We start from the raw sequence: 17,358 nt of genomic DNA on the forward strand, positions 1-17,358 counted from the left end.
ATCAATAAACTCACTTTTCAATAATAAAACAATCCTGACAAAAGCTGGCTTATACTACATTAGTAAATGTACGTAAAATCTACGATGTATAGATATATAATGTAGCTAAATGGAATATTTAGGCTTTAGCTAAATAATTTTTCATTACAATTTTTTTTTAAGATACTTTTTTTTACGCTGTATTTGGACAAATGGATTATGCTTTAATTCATTTTTGTTGTCTTCTATAATTTCTCATTACCATCATTTAGACTACCCTCGTGTTTTTCCATTAAGAAGAAGAAGAACAAACAAAAAAAAAAAAAACCTTCCACTTTTGAAGGCGTGGCCACGGCAACGCGCGCTCCCGCTCCCAGAGACACGCTCCCGTACCGGGTCCCCTTCAGTGGTGCCAGAGGCGCAGCTCGGTGTGGAAAGTTGAGCCTCTCCGGCAGCGTCGTGCAGATATTTGCTGTCACTCTCCTTTCCGCTCCAACATGCCTCTCCTTGTGCAGACATGGGATTTAGCGGCTCTGAGTGGAAACTAACCGGCTCTGTTGCGCCTTCCGTCCGCGTTTTGCTCTCCAACAGCCGGGGGAACCCTGCAGCGCAAATCTGAGCCCTCTCATCAACAGCCAAACACTACTTCTCTGCAATTTGTTTGTTTCCTTCCGATTTTCATTTATGGACTACAAAAGCTTCGAGTGAGAGCGTTTGCAATTTCCGTTCGCACAGCTGAAGATGGAGACGGTGATGGAGAGGGAGTGCAGCGCACTGGGGGGGCTTTTCCAGACTGTCATTGGAGACATGAAGGTAACATGAAGGAACATTGTTACTCCACCTGATTTGTGATTTAAATCTCTGTTTAACTCATGAAATATTAAAGGCAAGTCGCCAACAACTGATCCTTCAAACACTGGTGCACAAAAACCAGGAAGACACGCAATAAATCCGCCTGTCGCTTTAATGGAGGTTTGCAAGCCACATAATTAATTAGCTAATTATCCTGGAGGGGGAGGAGTGGGTTGTGTGTGGTTCGGGATCTGAAGGGCTGGATCTTCTCCTCCTTACAATGTCAAGTCAAACCATCCTCATCATATTAACCAAACACAGTGACAGCTCACTAGTCAGTGTATAGGTAAAAGACAGTTGCTGTGACCCTGCAGGAGATAAAAACGCAATTAAGTGCAATCTGATCAGTGTCAGCCCTGAGAGAGAGAGAAAAAGACTGTTTTTGATGCAGGATGGACTTTGAAAAGGAGTTTTGAAAAGATACACGAGAACAAGATCTTGTGTGCATATAAATGATTGTTTAGCCAAATGTCTTGCACTCAAATAACCATGCAAGTGGGATTCTTCAGGAGTAGAAAGATCATAAGGAACATGGAGATGAATCAGTTGAACACATGAAAAATTAATCAGCAGCTATTTTTAAAACAGGCTAATTAGTGATACATTTTTCTTTCCAAACATATTAGACTTCCTTAAGTTAAGCTAATTGCTCCTTTTGCTGAATATGTCAGTTTTAAATTAGGTTAAACAAGGAAGGAGACTATCCCTACTTAATGCTTTGATTAATTGTGATCACCATTTTCCATTTGGTCAAACATTTGTTTACTTTAGAGAACAACAGAAGCAACAATTTAGATACTATAAATGGAACATATTGGTTTCTGGTGTTTAAGGGCCACATTTCTGCACATTTTCTTTCTGAAAAATACCTTTTGCATGTCCATCAGCTTTGTACTCTGCTGCCATTTGCAATGTCTTAAATACAGACCAACAAATGAGGTGAACATGTAGTTTGATGTGATGTTCACTGTTATAAACGAACTAAAAAGCCTGAATAACAGCCATCAATGAACAGCTGTAGGTGAGAAATTGGTATAAACCTGTGTGAGAGTAAAAGAAAACAGCTGTTTTCTTGGCTAATAAGCTGGCGCTTGTTGAAGTGATGTAAACCGTTAAGAATTAACTTATGTTGCCAAAACAAGAGGCTTGTTAATGGTCTGTTCATGGTGGTTTCTGTTGGTGATTTGACCGTAGTAACAGGCTGCATTAGTAAAGCATAGTTAGCCTTTTGATATATTAATATGAATCAGTATTTGCACAAGCCAAGTGGTGTATGAGAGCGAATCAGAGGCTGGATCCTTCAGAATCGACATGTACTTGTGAAATATGGACTGGTCTCTTTACATAATCTTAAAACTTGTGCAAGGTCATTGATGCACATCAACACAGACTTAGAAGAGTTGTCATCCAACAATCATCAGAAGAAAAGACTGTTGTCCTGCATTGTAGTTTTCATGTGTTGGTTTTGATGTTTTTATGACTCACTGATGATCTGCTTCAATATCAAGGATCTAAAAAGGGTTTACATGGAGAAAAGCATCAAACCTTGAAAGTGTGTTTTGACTATAAAGTTTGTGACGAGCAGGTGAGAGTTCAGGATTCAGTTTGGCTCCGAGGAGAGGAGCGTTTAATGTTCAGACCTCGTGTGACTCCAGCTTCTTACAAAGTTAAAAACAAAAGTGTTTGTTCTGAGGTAAGGGGTGCCATGCAACCACACACCTGTTTCCATGGTGACATAATAACAGACAGGTGGTTTTCTAACAGGTGTAGGTGTTGGAGGTCTGTGAGGTATCCATTTCTTCTTTTTTTTCTATCTTTCCTCTGACTTGTTTCTTATTTTTGCTTTCTTTAAATTTATCTTTGTTTTCTCTTCCTCACATTTCTGTCTCTGCTGACCACTCCCATTGTCATTTCCTTGTTTTACTCTTTCCTCATCTTTAATTTAATTTCCTTTTTACTCTTCAGGTTATCTTGTTTCTTCACCTCCATATCCATATCCTCATCTTCAGTGCTCCTATTTTCTTTGTTCTCAAGTAGAATTTCCTCTAGCTAAAAAAGCCTTGACGATAGTTTTTGTGATGTACAACCATCTGCTCTGTATTTCTATTCTGCATATTATTTAAACACCTCACATTGTTGTGGTACCTGGAAAATTTCCATTGATCACCTAAAGGATAATCTATCCATCACAGGTTTGTTCCAGTATTGTTCCTGAGAAATTGTTATAAGGATAGTGATAGTGTTTGGGGGATGCCTCTTCACACTCACCTGCCACTTTATTAAGTATGCCTTACTTTTTGCCTTAAATCTTGGTGGCACAGATTCATCAAAGTGTTGGAAACACTCCTCAGATTTTTCTCCATATTGACCTGACAGCATCACACAGTTGAAACAGATTTGTCAGGTGCACATCCATGATGAGAATCTCCCGTTCCACATCCCAAAGGTACGGAGATCTTGTGGCTAGAGGCTATTGGGATACAGTGAACTCATTGTCATGTTCAAGAAAGCAGTTGGAGATGATCTGAGCTTTGAGACATGGGGCGTTATCCTGGAAGTAGCCATCAGAAGATGCTACACTGTGGGATAAAGGGATGGACATGATCAGAAGCAATGCTCGGGTAGGCTGTGGGGGTAGAATGATGCTCAGTTGATGCTAAAGGGCCCAAAGTGTGTCAAGGAAATATCCCCCACACCATTACACCACCACCAGCCTGAGCTGTGGATCCAAGGCAGGATGAATCCCTGCTTTCATCGTGTTTTGGCAAATTCTGACTCCACCATCTGAAATTTTTCCAATCTTCTATTTTCCATTTTTTTTACAGGCTTGTGTGAATTTAGGTTCTTTTTGTTGGCTGACAGGAGAGACGACTGGTGTGGTCTCCTGCTTTTGATCTAGCATCTGCTTCAAAGTTTGATGGTTTGTGCATTAAAAGATGGTGTTCAGAAATGTTTGTGTCCGTTTCTGAAATACTCAGACAAGCTCATCTGGCACCAACAACCATGCAGTGTTCAATGTCACTTAAATCCCCCTTAAACCCAGTTATGATGCTCGATTTTTAACTTCAGCAAGTCGTCTTGATCATGTCTGTGTGAATGACTGATTAGATATTTGTATTAACAACCAGTTGAATAGTGTGCCTAATTAAATGATCTATCAGTGTAATTTTTAGTTATATTGACAGACTAACCTGATTGATAATACTTTCCAGTAGTTTTGTTTAGAATTCATGTGTCCAGTTTGATTTTTCAGCTGAACTCAGCTCATCTTTTATGGATTTAACATCACAGCAGACATATTTGCTTCCATTGCTCATGCTAACCTCTGATCTCTGCTGCTCTTAGTGAGGTGAAGCCCTCCTCCATGTGCTCATAATACTCTGTAATTTTGTCCAAGATTTCTGAAATTAACTGATGATAAAATACAGACCCATGTGACAGGCCACATGTGGGTCTTTGATCCGTTTACCATCTTTTACAACCTGAAAGACATAGTTACAGTACAGGTGGTAGAAGCAGGTATGTTCTGATTGTTGTTAAATTATAAAACACATCACTGAGCTCCCGTTTTAATTAAGAATTACAGACAGATTCGTCTAGAATAAAGTTAGGGCTAACATGAAAGCGTCTGATGTTTTAGACCGCCAGACAGTCGGATGCAGAGTTCCACCCACTGGTGTTAATGTGTAGGTGGAGAAGGTTGCTGTGTCACTGTGGAGGATGCGGCTGCTACTAATTGTCTCTTAGATGCTTCTGCAATATGTTTGTGTTGCCTCCTTTTGTCACTGATTCTGGCACACTTTTGTTTAATTAAAGGAAAACTAAGCCTCTTCTTAAAATTGTTATTAATTTATTTTTTAGAATAAATTTCTTATAAAAACTTTGATCATTTCCTCTGAAGATGAGTATTTTCCATTCATTTTTTTTCAAGTACAGCAGGAAAATAGGCCAGTAAAGATTTAAAGTAAAAGCGTGGTTAAAAAACAGCTAATAGCTGATTGTGGTATTTTATGTGCTGGGGAGTAAATGCCTGCCAGTGCAAGTTATTGTGCAAAATAAAAGAAAATGCCTTGTCAAAGTCCACATTCAAGTTGATTATATGATGTACTGCAGGAACTTGGCTGGTTATTTGCTCATAATGTCCACATATTGAGCTGATGACTCGTCATTTTAATCTTATATTAGTGGACACTATTGTTTTCAGTTCACCTTTTATAATTCACATCTTTCTTATGCAAATTCAAAATAATGGAAACACCACTGAGACAACTAAAAAGAAATCTTTCACAGTGGCCGCAGAACACACTTTCACTCCATCTCTACAAAAGGTGGATTTCTGGCTACCATTTAGTGCAGAATGTGGCTTTTTGTAAGCATAATTCTAGTTAGTGCACTTATCATTTGCAATGTCAGTGTTTTAAGGAAATGAAAATAATTGCTTGCAACTTTCTTCAAATGTGAATTTTTTTTTTTTTTTGTTTGTTTTGTTTTTAATGACAGTAAATTAAATGTTTGTGTTCAGTTGGTTGGACAAGTCATCTGAAGACAGAAATTTTAAAGGGTGGAACAATTATTGATCCTTTTAAACTAAACAGTAATTATTATTATTATTATTATTATTATTATTATTATTAATGAAAGTGGGTTTTTGGCCCTACAGCATGCTCTCATTTAATTAATAGACCACTTAGATAAGCAGTAATATAAGATGTTTACAGTCCCCAGAAGTGCTATAAAAGATATTGTAGTCCATCAGCCTATATATATTTTTTTTCCTCTGTTTAAAGCATCATATACCTGCTCTCCTATGAGACTGACCTCCTACCCTGATTTTGATTAAATCGAGTGCATGAGATATTAAGCGTTGCCTCTTTTCGCTTCACTTGTTTTCTCACTTCAAAATATACGTTTCCTCTGCAGGTTGGAGACTAACTGGCTCAGTTTATGCACATCTAAATGGGTTTATGTTCTGTAGAAAAGTGACTGTGTTTGGCAGAGTGCAGTTAATCATCCACACATCACTGTGCTGGTTAAATTGAAGCAGACACATTACTGTTGATCCATTTAAGTGGAACCGATCTGCATGTTTTTCCCTGGAGGAGAAACTGGTTCATCATCTTATACTGTGGGTGGCTTTACACTGAGCTCTGCATCTGCCTTTAAAACTATGAGCTACAAGAAGCTAAAGAGCTGCAGAGCTGGGTGCACTTTATTTTTTCAGAAGCTAAAGTTTGACATTTGAGTATATTTCTTAATGCAGGAGTAATGTTGCTAATAGTACATGCACTCCTCATGGTTATGTCAATTGTATGGAAGACTGTAGGGTAATATCTTAATATTATTTATGGTCCAAAATATTTTCAAATCACTTAAGTCTGACAGACAGTTTAAAAAGAAATGATGTAAAGTGGATGTAGACCCTAACTTTCTGCAATATTCAACATGTTTGAAAGGGTTTGTGCTGCTGTTTTTGACTCCTTAGACTGAGATTTGTTATCTCCACTGCAAATAAATTTGGGATAGTTGAACTAAAAATGAATATATCTGTAATTTAGTGTGAATAAAATGTCTTTTGATACAAAGGTTTTGTTACTCCTGCATTAAAAAAGTTATGTATCTAAGTTGAGGGACACTTTTCCAGACATGTGCAATACTAGAACACAAGAGTGTGGTACCAAAACTTTCACTTCCTATACCCCTAAAATAACATGTATTGCATCCAAACATCAAATCACAGTTTAAGGTTTTACTGTGATTCTTCTTTGTGTGTGAAAGTGTTTATGTTTGTGTATTCGTAGTTTAAGTTAATGGCATTAAACGCATATACTGAATAGTAAATGTGTGTTATCTTGAAGTCTTAATGGCCTTGGAGCTAAAATTATCCTGGTCTCCTTTTGAATGGGCTGCTGCTGAAATGGGGCCAACAACATCAGGATCGTCATGGAAACCACACGGTCAGAGCTGCTGTATTGACTTTGGTACCCCAGCCAAATCGGTCACTTGTTTAGTTTATTTTTGTGGTGTTTGCATTGACTCCTTGCCTATTTTGAATCTTTTAATCTATTTGTTGCTGCAGCTCAGATGATTCTGTTATCTGATAAAAGATTGAGATGTAGGGATTTAAAGAGAAATCCAGTACTGACTTCTTGTTACTGGGCTTGTTATTTAAGTGGGATGCTCATCTACACAAGCTATGTATTCTTTGTTTCCAAAACATCACATATGAATGAAAATAAGTAAATATAAAACAATTGTTAATAGACAGTTGTGCTAGAAAGACAATAAATGTAAGATTTCAGGATTTCTTTTTCTATTACGTCAGTGCCACCACATTTACTGAGTCATCTTCCTGTTTTTGTCCTTCATCTGACAAATCCAAACATTCTCACCAACATGGTGCCCAATCATTGTCACTAGTTTATGTACAAATGAGGATAGCAAGGTGGTCATCAAGGCTTCAACTGCTGCATAAATTCAGTCATTTCTGATTTTTGCTTTTTAAGACTCCTGGAAACAAGTTAAAATAAAGAACAAAAAGTAACATTTTGGGAGATTTGATGTGATGTGATACCTAGGGCTGCACGATAAATCGTTTAAAAAAAATCGCAATCTCGATTCACACATACATGTGATCTCATTTCTATGCACAGCAAATCTAAAGCATTTTATATCTCGAGCTGTATCACAAACTCTCCTAATTTCCTCCCGGATTTTTTCAAGCATCCCCAGACGCAGCACAGCCATTGCCTCCTCCCTCAACCAATGGTAAAGCGCCATTACAACACATGATTCAGTGGAGGAAGACGCCTGCAGTCGAGTGATTGGAAAGCGTGAGTGAGAGTGATAGCGGAGGAAAGTCTGTGGGAAGGAGGTTCAAATGCATAGCGACGAAAACCCAAACGGTAGTGGCGAGTCACCCTCTCACTCGAACTAAATTCGTATCCAAAAAATGTTTGCATTCGGCAGCGGTGTGGAAGTATGTTGGATTTAAGCTAGATGATGCCAAACAGTGTAAGTTGCATAGTAAGGTGTGTTTTGCCCTGGTTGCAGCACCACAAGGCAGCACCACAAATCTCTACAGTCACATTAATCACGTACAAAGCAAGAAACAAAGACAGATGTTAATAACCGGACCGAATCTTCTACAGTGCATTTATATATGTATGTGTCTGCGTGTGTATTATATTTATATATGTAATATATACCTGTAGAAAAGTGATCAGTGCAGTTTTTTGTATGTCTTCTCTTGCTATAACGGCATTTGATGATTTTTTTTATTTAATGAGGAAAGCCTGTAAAAATGTTTTCAATTGAAATTAATCTGGGGGAAAACTGCATTTAGAGCCATAAGAAATAAATACAACAGATCTGAACAGACTTTTTTGATTTATTTAATGATTATTGTTGTTTTATAGGCAACAACTAACAGGCTCTGTTAGTTCCAGGTTCAATGTGTGCAATTAGGTAATTTTTAAAAAGGTTTTTAATAAACATTGAACCAGTCTGGACCTCACCTTGTTACAGTGTTTTTTTTTGTTTTTTGTTTTTGTTAAAGTTCAGTGCATAAAAACATTTTGTTAAAAAATCATGCCAGAGAATCATGATCTCAATTCTGAACAAAAAAATTGTGATTCACATTTTTTTCTGAATTGTGCAGCCCTAGTGATACCAAACAAGCTGATCAAGTAGATCAGCAGGCTGCTGTTGTTGCCTCCGGTTGTTGCCACGGTGACAATTTATGTCCTCAGTGAGTGATAGATTCAGCATCCCTGCCCTCGCCTTGGTGTGCATGTGTGCGTTAGAGAAAAGGGGACTAAGAGAGAGGATGTAATGAGATGTGGCTATTTATATACATATGTGCAGTGTAATAGAGAGGACTTGATGAATGACTTTTTAAGAGCTGGAGGAAGAAATGTCAATGCATTTGAAAAATAGAATAATGGTGTGTGGGAAAGCACAGACCATCAAGGGAAAAAAATCCAAATGGGGCAAAAACAAAAAAAAAAAGACAAACTAAAATGAAAACTGAATATTAAAATGGAGACTGAACAAAAAAAGAAAGCAAATGCATGACACAAACAGGATGTGTGTGCTTGGACACACGTGAGACCCTTCTCTCCTCACAAATCTTTCTCTGTGTAAAGCCCCTCTGCAGCAGTGGTGTTACCATAGCAACGGTAGCCAGGCAATGACGCCGGGCATCTCAGAAATAGGAGGTTGAACACACCCCGCTCAGCTGCGCCGTTAGAGGGGAACTGTGCTGACGATGACGCTGAGGAAACCGGGCAACGCCCACTGAGTGCAGAGAAGGGGGCTTTACATCAAATCTGCTGTTATGGAGGAAATGGGCACAACTGGGCTTCCTAAACAGATTGGCTGTAAGGAGTGACCACAGTGTGTAAAATGAGGCCCTTCTGCTCATTAATGCTGCTGTTTTAAGCTAATATGATGATGTAACAGTTTGATTTGAATGATTACTGTGTTAAAGCTGAACAAATGCTGTCACTCACTGAGACTATGGCCAACCTAGAATCACTAGTTAAACCAGTATTTTTGTTTAATGCTTTTATTTGTGCTTTTCATTCCACTGCATATTTGTATATTTTGTCGTTTTAGTCAGTCATTAGACTTTCGGATTTGTGTAACCTGTTGTGCACTGTGCTAGTGTCCAATTAAAAAGTAAGTAAATGGATGAGTAAATGGGTAAAATAGATAAAAAAAAAACGGAAAGGGTTGGAGGGCAGAATTCTCTCTATAGGTGTCTGTACGACATAAAAATCCAAAAGGTTATACTTGATCCCATTTTATATATTTACTTCTTCCCATTAATGTGGCTGCAAAGAGGTGTTGCAAGTTACCCCACCTTTGTATTTTTTATTTAGAAATATGGTCAGGTTTGGTTTAAAAACACTGTTGTGTCCCTTTCAGTGCAGGACATATGTGAACTGCAGCAATTACACTAACAGACAGACATATGGACACAACAGCACTGTGTTAATTTGACATATGATCAGCTGTTCAGAGGAATATGAGAGGCAGCTGTTCAAACTTTCCTCCTCTGTGGTTATATCCACAACAATTAGCTGCAGCACAAAGCTAATTTCCCCTCAGTAGCTCAGACAAACGAACAAGAGGAAAATGGTTAACAGTAAACAGTTGCCTTTTGTTTTCTTTTTAACCACATCAATATGTTCAGCTGCTCCAAACTACCATTTCATTCAATATGATGCTTCATCTTTGTTTGCTTGATATGAATTTCTATGACAAAATGAAAACTTGCAGGGGTTGCAGTTATGTATGGCACAGTTTCAGATGTATTAAACATGGTAGCAGTAGTGTAGCTTGAGGTTTTATTCTAATAAGTCTAGTGCAGCTCACCTGCAGCATAAATGTGTATGAAGCTGTGCTGACGTCACTATTTGCTGGCACAATGACCGACAAGTCGAGCATAAGCAGTCCATTACAAATTCAGTGTGTTGCCAGGGTTACATATCAGGTCTCTTCTCCATTAGTTGATGAAAGAGGCAGCATCCCACACTGCATCATTAACAATCAAAACATCAGACTATGGGATGCTTTCAATTTGGCGAAGACTATACTCAAGCTGACAGGAAAAAAAAACGTACAGAACCAGTTTATTCTATAGCGATGGTATCAAAGTCACAATATCACTGTGTCACATAATGTGAACAAACCATGCTTTTATTTAAATAAGCTCTGATGGGGATGAGCAAGCAACTAATGAGAGTTGATTAATAAACCAAAACCATTAAAAACGAGGCAACTCTGGGCCTTTTTACAACATTATCAGTTAGAAAACTTTAAGATTTTAGATTTGAGTTAAAATGCTTACTCACAAAGTCCTGTGTATGAAGATACCCCAGATATTTTGCTGCAGATAAAGGAAAAGAAAAAGCCCCACCCAATACGACAGCATTAGGAGTCTCCTGCTGACATTAGAGGATACCCTGGTTTTTTGTGTGTTTGCCTGCAGTGTCACAATGTTTCTTTCCTTGCAGCTTCTGTGAACACACACTCTGCAGCACCGCACTGCAGTGTTTGGCTTCTCAGTCCACATGTCTGTTTCATATTAGTCAGTGGACATGTGCGTGTGGGTTTGGCCTCCTCTGGACAGGCTGTAGTGGGTGGGGTGTATGGATTGGCTTTATTGATTTGTCTCTTTACTGTCGGTGTAACTGAAGTGTTTAAAATGTGTGTTTCTTTCCATCTGAGGCAGTTTTTCCTGTGTTGTAGTTAAGAATATCTAATGTCGGTTTCGATAGAGGAGGTGGACAACCAAAAGTGTTTGCCACTTTGACTGGCTGCAGAAAAATACATATATAATGAAATTGGATATAATGTGATGGACCGAGCATTGAGCTGTTCTTGTGACACTGACCTAAATTAATAATGATAAATTAAAAATTTTAACTTGTTGTTGTTGTTTTGGTCATAAAACTTCTGTCAAATTTTTTAAAGTGAAGCAAAATGTTTTAATATATTATAATTCCGCATTTGTAAATTCAGTGCTAAAAATGATGGGCTGTTGGAAAGAAGCTGAATTGATGTGAATTCATATATATTTTTCTTTGTTTTCAGGGCAGTTACCCCGTCTGGGACGACTTCATCAATAAAGCCAGCAAACTACAGTCACAACTTAGGTAACACATTCATTCATTCAATTTTTTTTTTACCCTTTTAGTTATTCTGTGCGTGTGTGTGTTCATAGTGTGGTTTTATAATGTTTTATCAGTTACCAGGTAGCCTTGTAACATCTAGCCAGGGACTACGGGTAAAAATGAGCCTTTTGGCTAACCCTGGCATATTTACACTGATTTTTATCTTTGTTTCTTAATATGTGGTGTCCCTGTTGAATAAATAAAATGAATGATTTCACATGTTCACAAAGTGCAATGTTTTAAAAGTTCTGCTTATCCATTAAATTTCCAGTTACAGTTTTGACTTTCACCAATCAAGATCAAGCTTGTATGAAACAGCTATTATGCTTCTGTCTGCTTTACTATAGAAAGATGTTTTCATACAGTGCTTTCAGACAGACAGTGTTCTGGTTGTTGTGTCTCGGAACCTTGGTGCTTTCTTGCAAACTGACCTGTGTTCAACCACAACCAAAGTGGGAGGACTTTACTCCATGGAAGTAATTGTGGAAGCAAAATGGCGGATCACATTTATTATCATTATCATGTTTGTCGTCTAACTGCTGCCTTCATTTGTGGAAAGCACAGGGGTGGAAGGCAGGGCTGAACAACAAATTGATTTTAAATTAAATTTGCCATTTGAAATGTTCCAATTAGCAATTTGCAAAGGGAGCGATTTAATTATTCATGTTACACAGTGCCTAATCCAGGTTTCATACCCGCAGCGTCCCCGGTTTTACAAATCCACTCGATTCAGTTCAAATTTCTGCCATCTTTCAGTTTTAGTCATATAAACATAGTGTGGCAGCTACAATAACGCGTTCCCCCCCAGAGGCAGCACAACACCAAGAATTACTGAAAGAGAAGACAAAACACATAAAACGTAAGAAAACTCATTTATCTTTTGATTAATGCTGGACAACTTTGGTTTCTAGTAGATAACAGCTTAACATGGAGCTGCATCAGATCCTAGTGGCCTTGAGTTGACCATATTTTGATCAATACGCTTCCTGCATTTGGTTCACTTGAAGTGGACCAAGACCAACGTTTGTAGGTGGACCACAGTTTGCTTTGATCCGGATCAGAGATTGTTTGCACATTGACACCTCCCCAAATGAAGCAGACTTTCCAAGCAAACACACAAGGATTCAGATCAGAAGGGCTGTTGTGGATGCACATGTGTAACCATGCCAACAGACAGCACAATCAGATTGAAACCTCATTTGTATGTGTTAAATCTAAGTTGATGCCTAACACTGAAATTAAATTGAAAGCTGTCTTTATTGATGTTGATTAAATGTTGGATTTTCATCCATAGTTGGCTGTAAACCAACTATAATCTTAAGAGAAGCATGATGATAAGATGCAGTCATCAAATTTACCCATGATTAAGCGTTATTTCAGACATTTTTTTAACCTTTTTATCATCAAAATGAGTGAAGCATACCTGTAACTTAACAAAATGTTGCAAAGTGGCACGCTTATAGTCTAGAATGCACTATTAAATTATTAATTTACAATTTCTGAGTAAATGGGTGGTGGGCTGGTTTAAATTGACTGATGGGCCAGTTCTGGCCTGTGGACTGCCAATTGAATCAACACTTAGGTTATATTGATTGATTGATCTTAAAACCTTATACAAACCCAAGCACATTTAAATTTTATTCTTAATTAATTAAAAATAAGTATTTGTTTTCTCTTTACACAGACTTTACACATAAGGAAGTTAATTAAAAAAAAGGTATGTTTCACAAAAGAGCCCATCAGCCTCATAAAAAAAAATCTCCAAACTGTATCTTGACTGCAGCAGTGGGAGAGTGTATGGCAGTAAATGAATGCTTCCAGAGAAGCATGTTCTCTGTTGGATTCACTAAACAACGAGCGATTGATTTTTGTATTACAGATTTAATCAGTACATGATTTCTGACTTTTCAAAGATCTTTGCAGGCAATTATTATTGAGTGATTTCATGCACACAAGTAAACCGTGTACTGCATCATTCACACTTCCCTTGTCCTGTGTACTTGACTTCCCAACGGTGTGCAAGGTGATTGACAGTACACCCAAATCAAGGCTCAGGTGCTGCTACATGATAATCAGTTAAATCACAGAAAGATGTTGCATCTATAAAAATACTGAAAATTAAATGACCTATTTGATTTTTTTGTCCTTTCTTCAGCCGTTTCGCTAAGACAAAATATGCACCGCTTATGTAAGATAATAGATAAAGTGAGAGTGAGAAGCTGTAGAATTTCATATTTTTTTACAATGCATTGATTTTAGCATTTCCCACATATAAAAACATCTTTTATCTTTTTGTGTTGCTAGCACATAATTCTCAAACCTATCACATGAGCTGCTGTTGCAGGAAACAATCATGTTCCAACTTTGAGCACAAGATTTTAAAAAAACTCTATAAACTTGAGATTGCTGTTTATGATGTTGCTCAAAAAATTGTCAAAATTTGACATTTTGTCCCTTTATGGTTACATGCAAACTGATTATTTTTTTCTTCCCAGGATGCAATGCATCAGGTTCTGAAAGTGTATATAACCTGAGCTCATGAAAATCCAATCTGTCTGCTTCATTAAGTGTTTAAATGTCAGGCTCACCTCCTGTTCTGTCGCCACGTCCCACACAGATGGACAAACATAGCTGAAGGTTGCCAGCTAGCAGATGCACACACATAAACTGTAAAAACATACACTTAAACCTCACTGCGTCATGGGAAATGCCACCACATGCGCATGCACTCTCACACCTTTCAGCCATTAACCACCCACCGACACCTGCCCCTGCAGTAACTCCCACCCACATTCACAAATTAATTAACCTTCTGTGGCTGGCAGAGATGAATGGTGACACCATAAAGTTATTATCAGTGAGATGGAGATTCTGCAGTGTGCTGGAAGTCAGCAGAGGTCAGAGTTGATTACAAACACAGGCAGCATCCCTCCTTCTCCTCTTCCCTCTCTTCCTCCTCATGCTGCATCTGCACAAAGACCATTTCTGCAAATTTCACACACCTGTCAGTTCCATAACCGACAGCCAAGTTTCATAACATGACACATTTTTGGATCAATATCTTAAGTCTACCAGACAACTGATGATTTACAACTTAAAGAATTGACTAACAGATGCTTGAAAATTTTTTGCAAAATGTTTCAAATGCAAAATTAGAATTTGCAGCCCCAACTTGATAGTTTTTTTTTATTTATTTATGTAGATTTTTCCATAATGCTTTTTTTGTTGCGTCTCGCAGGACAACGGTTGTCGCGGTAGCAGCCTTCCTGGACGCCTTTCAGAAGGTGGCTGATCTGGCAACCAACAGCCGAGGTAAGAGACAATATCTGTTTTTTGTTTTAATTTTTTTAAAACTGTTTAATGTCCAACACTCTGGCTTCAGTGTTTTACAGACCATTCCCAGACTGCCTTGCATCACTGGTCTAAATAGACCAGTTGTTAGTTTGTCTGCTCTGTGTTTAAGATTTTTCCTCTATTCCTCTTTTTAGTGGAAATCAAAGTTTTTAATAATGATCTAAATGTTTGCTGAAAGCAGAGACGAGCTCATTAGTTTTCTGTGCAACTTTCAGTTTTGTGGTTTTAACTTTTGTTTACTTGGCTGCATTTGATTCCTGTGTGATTATTTTAGTTAGATTGATCTGAAATACATAACAGTTGGATGATTTTTATTTGATCTCCTTTACTTAAGTGAAATCCTGTCACAAAGGTTGTGAGTGGGATTTTTTTTCTTTTGGAATATGTGTTTAGCACATTTTAAACCATGACAAGACATTTAGAAAAGTAAATATGATACTAAAGATGTTATATTTTAATATGCATGAAGCAAAAAATAAATAAAAACATGAAGGCAAACAAGTTATACAATATAATATTTTTATATATATGCAGTGCATATATATATATATATATATATATATATATATATATATATATATATATATATATATATATATATATATATATATATATATATATATACACACACACACACACAAGCGGGCTGCTGCAAGACCACTAAGAGCCTCAATGATAAGGAGAGAAAAAAAATCCCAGAGTTGAATCTGCTGCATGTCCAGGAGGAGGAATGAAAAGAGCTAGACTGGAGAAGAATAACAGGAATTTCTGCTGACCTCAACAGACAAAATACTCCCACACACAGTGTTTTTGTTGCCAGCCTGCATACAGCTGACACCTGGCACACTGTCAGGTTTTAGTAAATAAACATAAATGTTAGTGGGTAAACTTGCACAAATGAGTTCAGGTGAAAACTCTTTTTGCTTCTGTCTGACAAAACCTTTTAGATCCTGTATTTAAGATATTTCGGGGGAAAAAAAGAAAACTTTAGTTTGTTTTAATCATCATTTTTTGGTGTCATAATATTTTGGATTGACTTAAAGCACTAACACGCAGTAGAAATTATTTTATAATAAATTTGAAATATTTATACAGAAAACAATATATATATATATATATATATATATATATATATATATATATATATATATATATATATATGTGTGTGTGTCTGTTTTGTCTGCCTTATAATTTAGAAAGAGATGCTTGTTTTTATGCTTCATATAGCTTAAACTGTTTTAAATGAATTGGATCAACTGCAAACCATTTGGTTGGAAAATGATCTACATACAAGTAGTGTTAAACTCTATACTGTGTCTTAGACGTCATTATTATTACTGTGATCTGCTGGGTGTTACTTATAGGGATTTGTGTCAGAAACGTAGCCGTCTAAGGGGCCGTCCTCATGACGCCAAATTGCAGTGAAACCGCAAAAGTATTTTAGCAATCCATTCTTTCATCCCCACGAAGCCAGGGATGAGCCTTCATGAAACCTTCATGTCTGAAACCAGGTACCAAGGTGGCTCGGTTTGAAACCTCTAGTCTGTGGTATTGTGAGGACAGCGTAACCGCACAAGTGGAGGATATGACGTCAGTGTGATGGACATGCGCCAAACACAAAAACAATAATGTCGTTGGTGACCGGCTGTGTTATGGGCTGCTCCACACAGTCCTGGCTTGTGTACAGCTTTAGCACACAGTGCTTCACTGCTGTACCATCAACAATGGGAGCAAGCAGATATGTTATTATGTGCGCATGCGCTACGTCTTGTTCTAGATCTGGAGTGTTATTCTTTAATCATCGTAGCATCCCCCACAGCCTTGTAGTATGTACCTAACGGTTTGGTGGGGATGTTGAAGCCTTTCTCCTAGTTTTTGCCACCGTTTTTCACACCTGAAGAAAAGCAGACCACGAAAAAAAAAATGCAAACCATGCAAATAAAATGACAGCAGAGTCTCCATGAGAACATTTCTGAGGCTTTGTGTTTATTCTTTCTCAGTCACACAAACATAAGAAGGTCTCTGCTGTGTTTTGTGAAGCAATTTCACATTCTGTCAATTTGTACTTTTCAGTTATTGACAAATGATCACAGGCAGCTGTCATTCTGATCACCAGACAGAAACAGTCGATACAGGGCACTCGCTGGATTGATTAGAAGGAGAGGAAGCTGTGATGTTTACAGTTTGTTTTTTGTTTTTTTTTTTTGATAAATTTCCGTTTATCAAGGATTCTGTACTTTGTAAAGGTTTACTCTGTGTGTGTGTGTGTGTGTGTGTGTGTGTGTGTGTGTGTGTGTGTGTGTGTGTGTGTGTGTGTGTGTGTGTGTGTGTGTTTTACAGTACTGTATGTAGGCCAACTTCCTGTCGAGGCGACTTGCTATCACAATGACAACAGTAGCCGAGGAAACAATCAGTCAGTGTCTTGATGATTCTAGGTTTCTGGGTTGCAAACGCTCTATAACAGACTTTTGTGTGTGTGTGTGTGTGTGTGTGC

The 17,358-nt window shown here is 37.7% G+C and overlaps 1 protein-coding gene across 2 annotated transcripts in view; it reads left to right on the plus strand.

Moving 5' to 3' along the window:
• The first annotated feature begins 367 nt into the window (after nucleotides 1-367).
• LOC121656683 (protein MTSS 1-like) overlaps nucleotides 368-17,358 on the plus strand; it is a 58,672-nt gene continuing 41,681 nt past the window's right edge. For both annotated transcript variants that reach the window (XM_042011802.1, XM_042011803.1), the window contains exons 1-3: nucleotides 368-792; nucleotides 11,431-11,492; nucleotides 14,749-14,822. In XM_042011802.1, the coding sequence (XP_041867736.1) occupies nucleotides 721-792; nucleotides 11,431-11,492; nucleotides 14,749-14,822 (208 nt within the window). In that variant the 5' untranslated portion in view covers nucleotides 368-720. The remainder of the gene's footprint in view (nucleotides 793-11,430; nucleotides 11,493-14,748; nucleotides 14,823-17,358) is intronic.

This window comes from Melanotaenia boesemani, chromosome 17 (genome assembly GCF_017639745.1).
Source record: "Melanotaenia boesemani isolate fMelBoe1 chromosome 17, fMelBoe1.pri, whole genome shotgun sequence".
NCBI lineage: Eukaryota > Metazoa > Chordata > Actinopteri > Atheriniformes > Melanotaeniidae > Melanotaenia > Melanotaenia boesemani.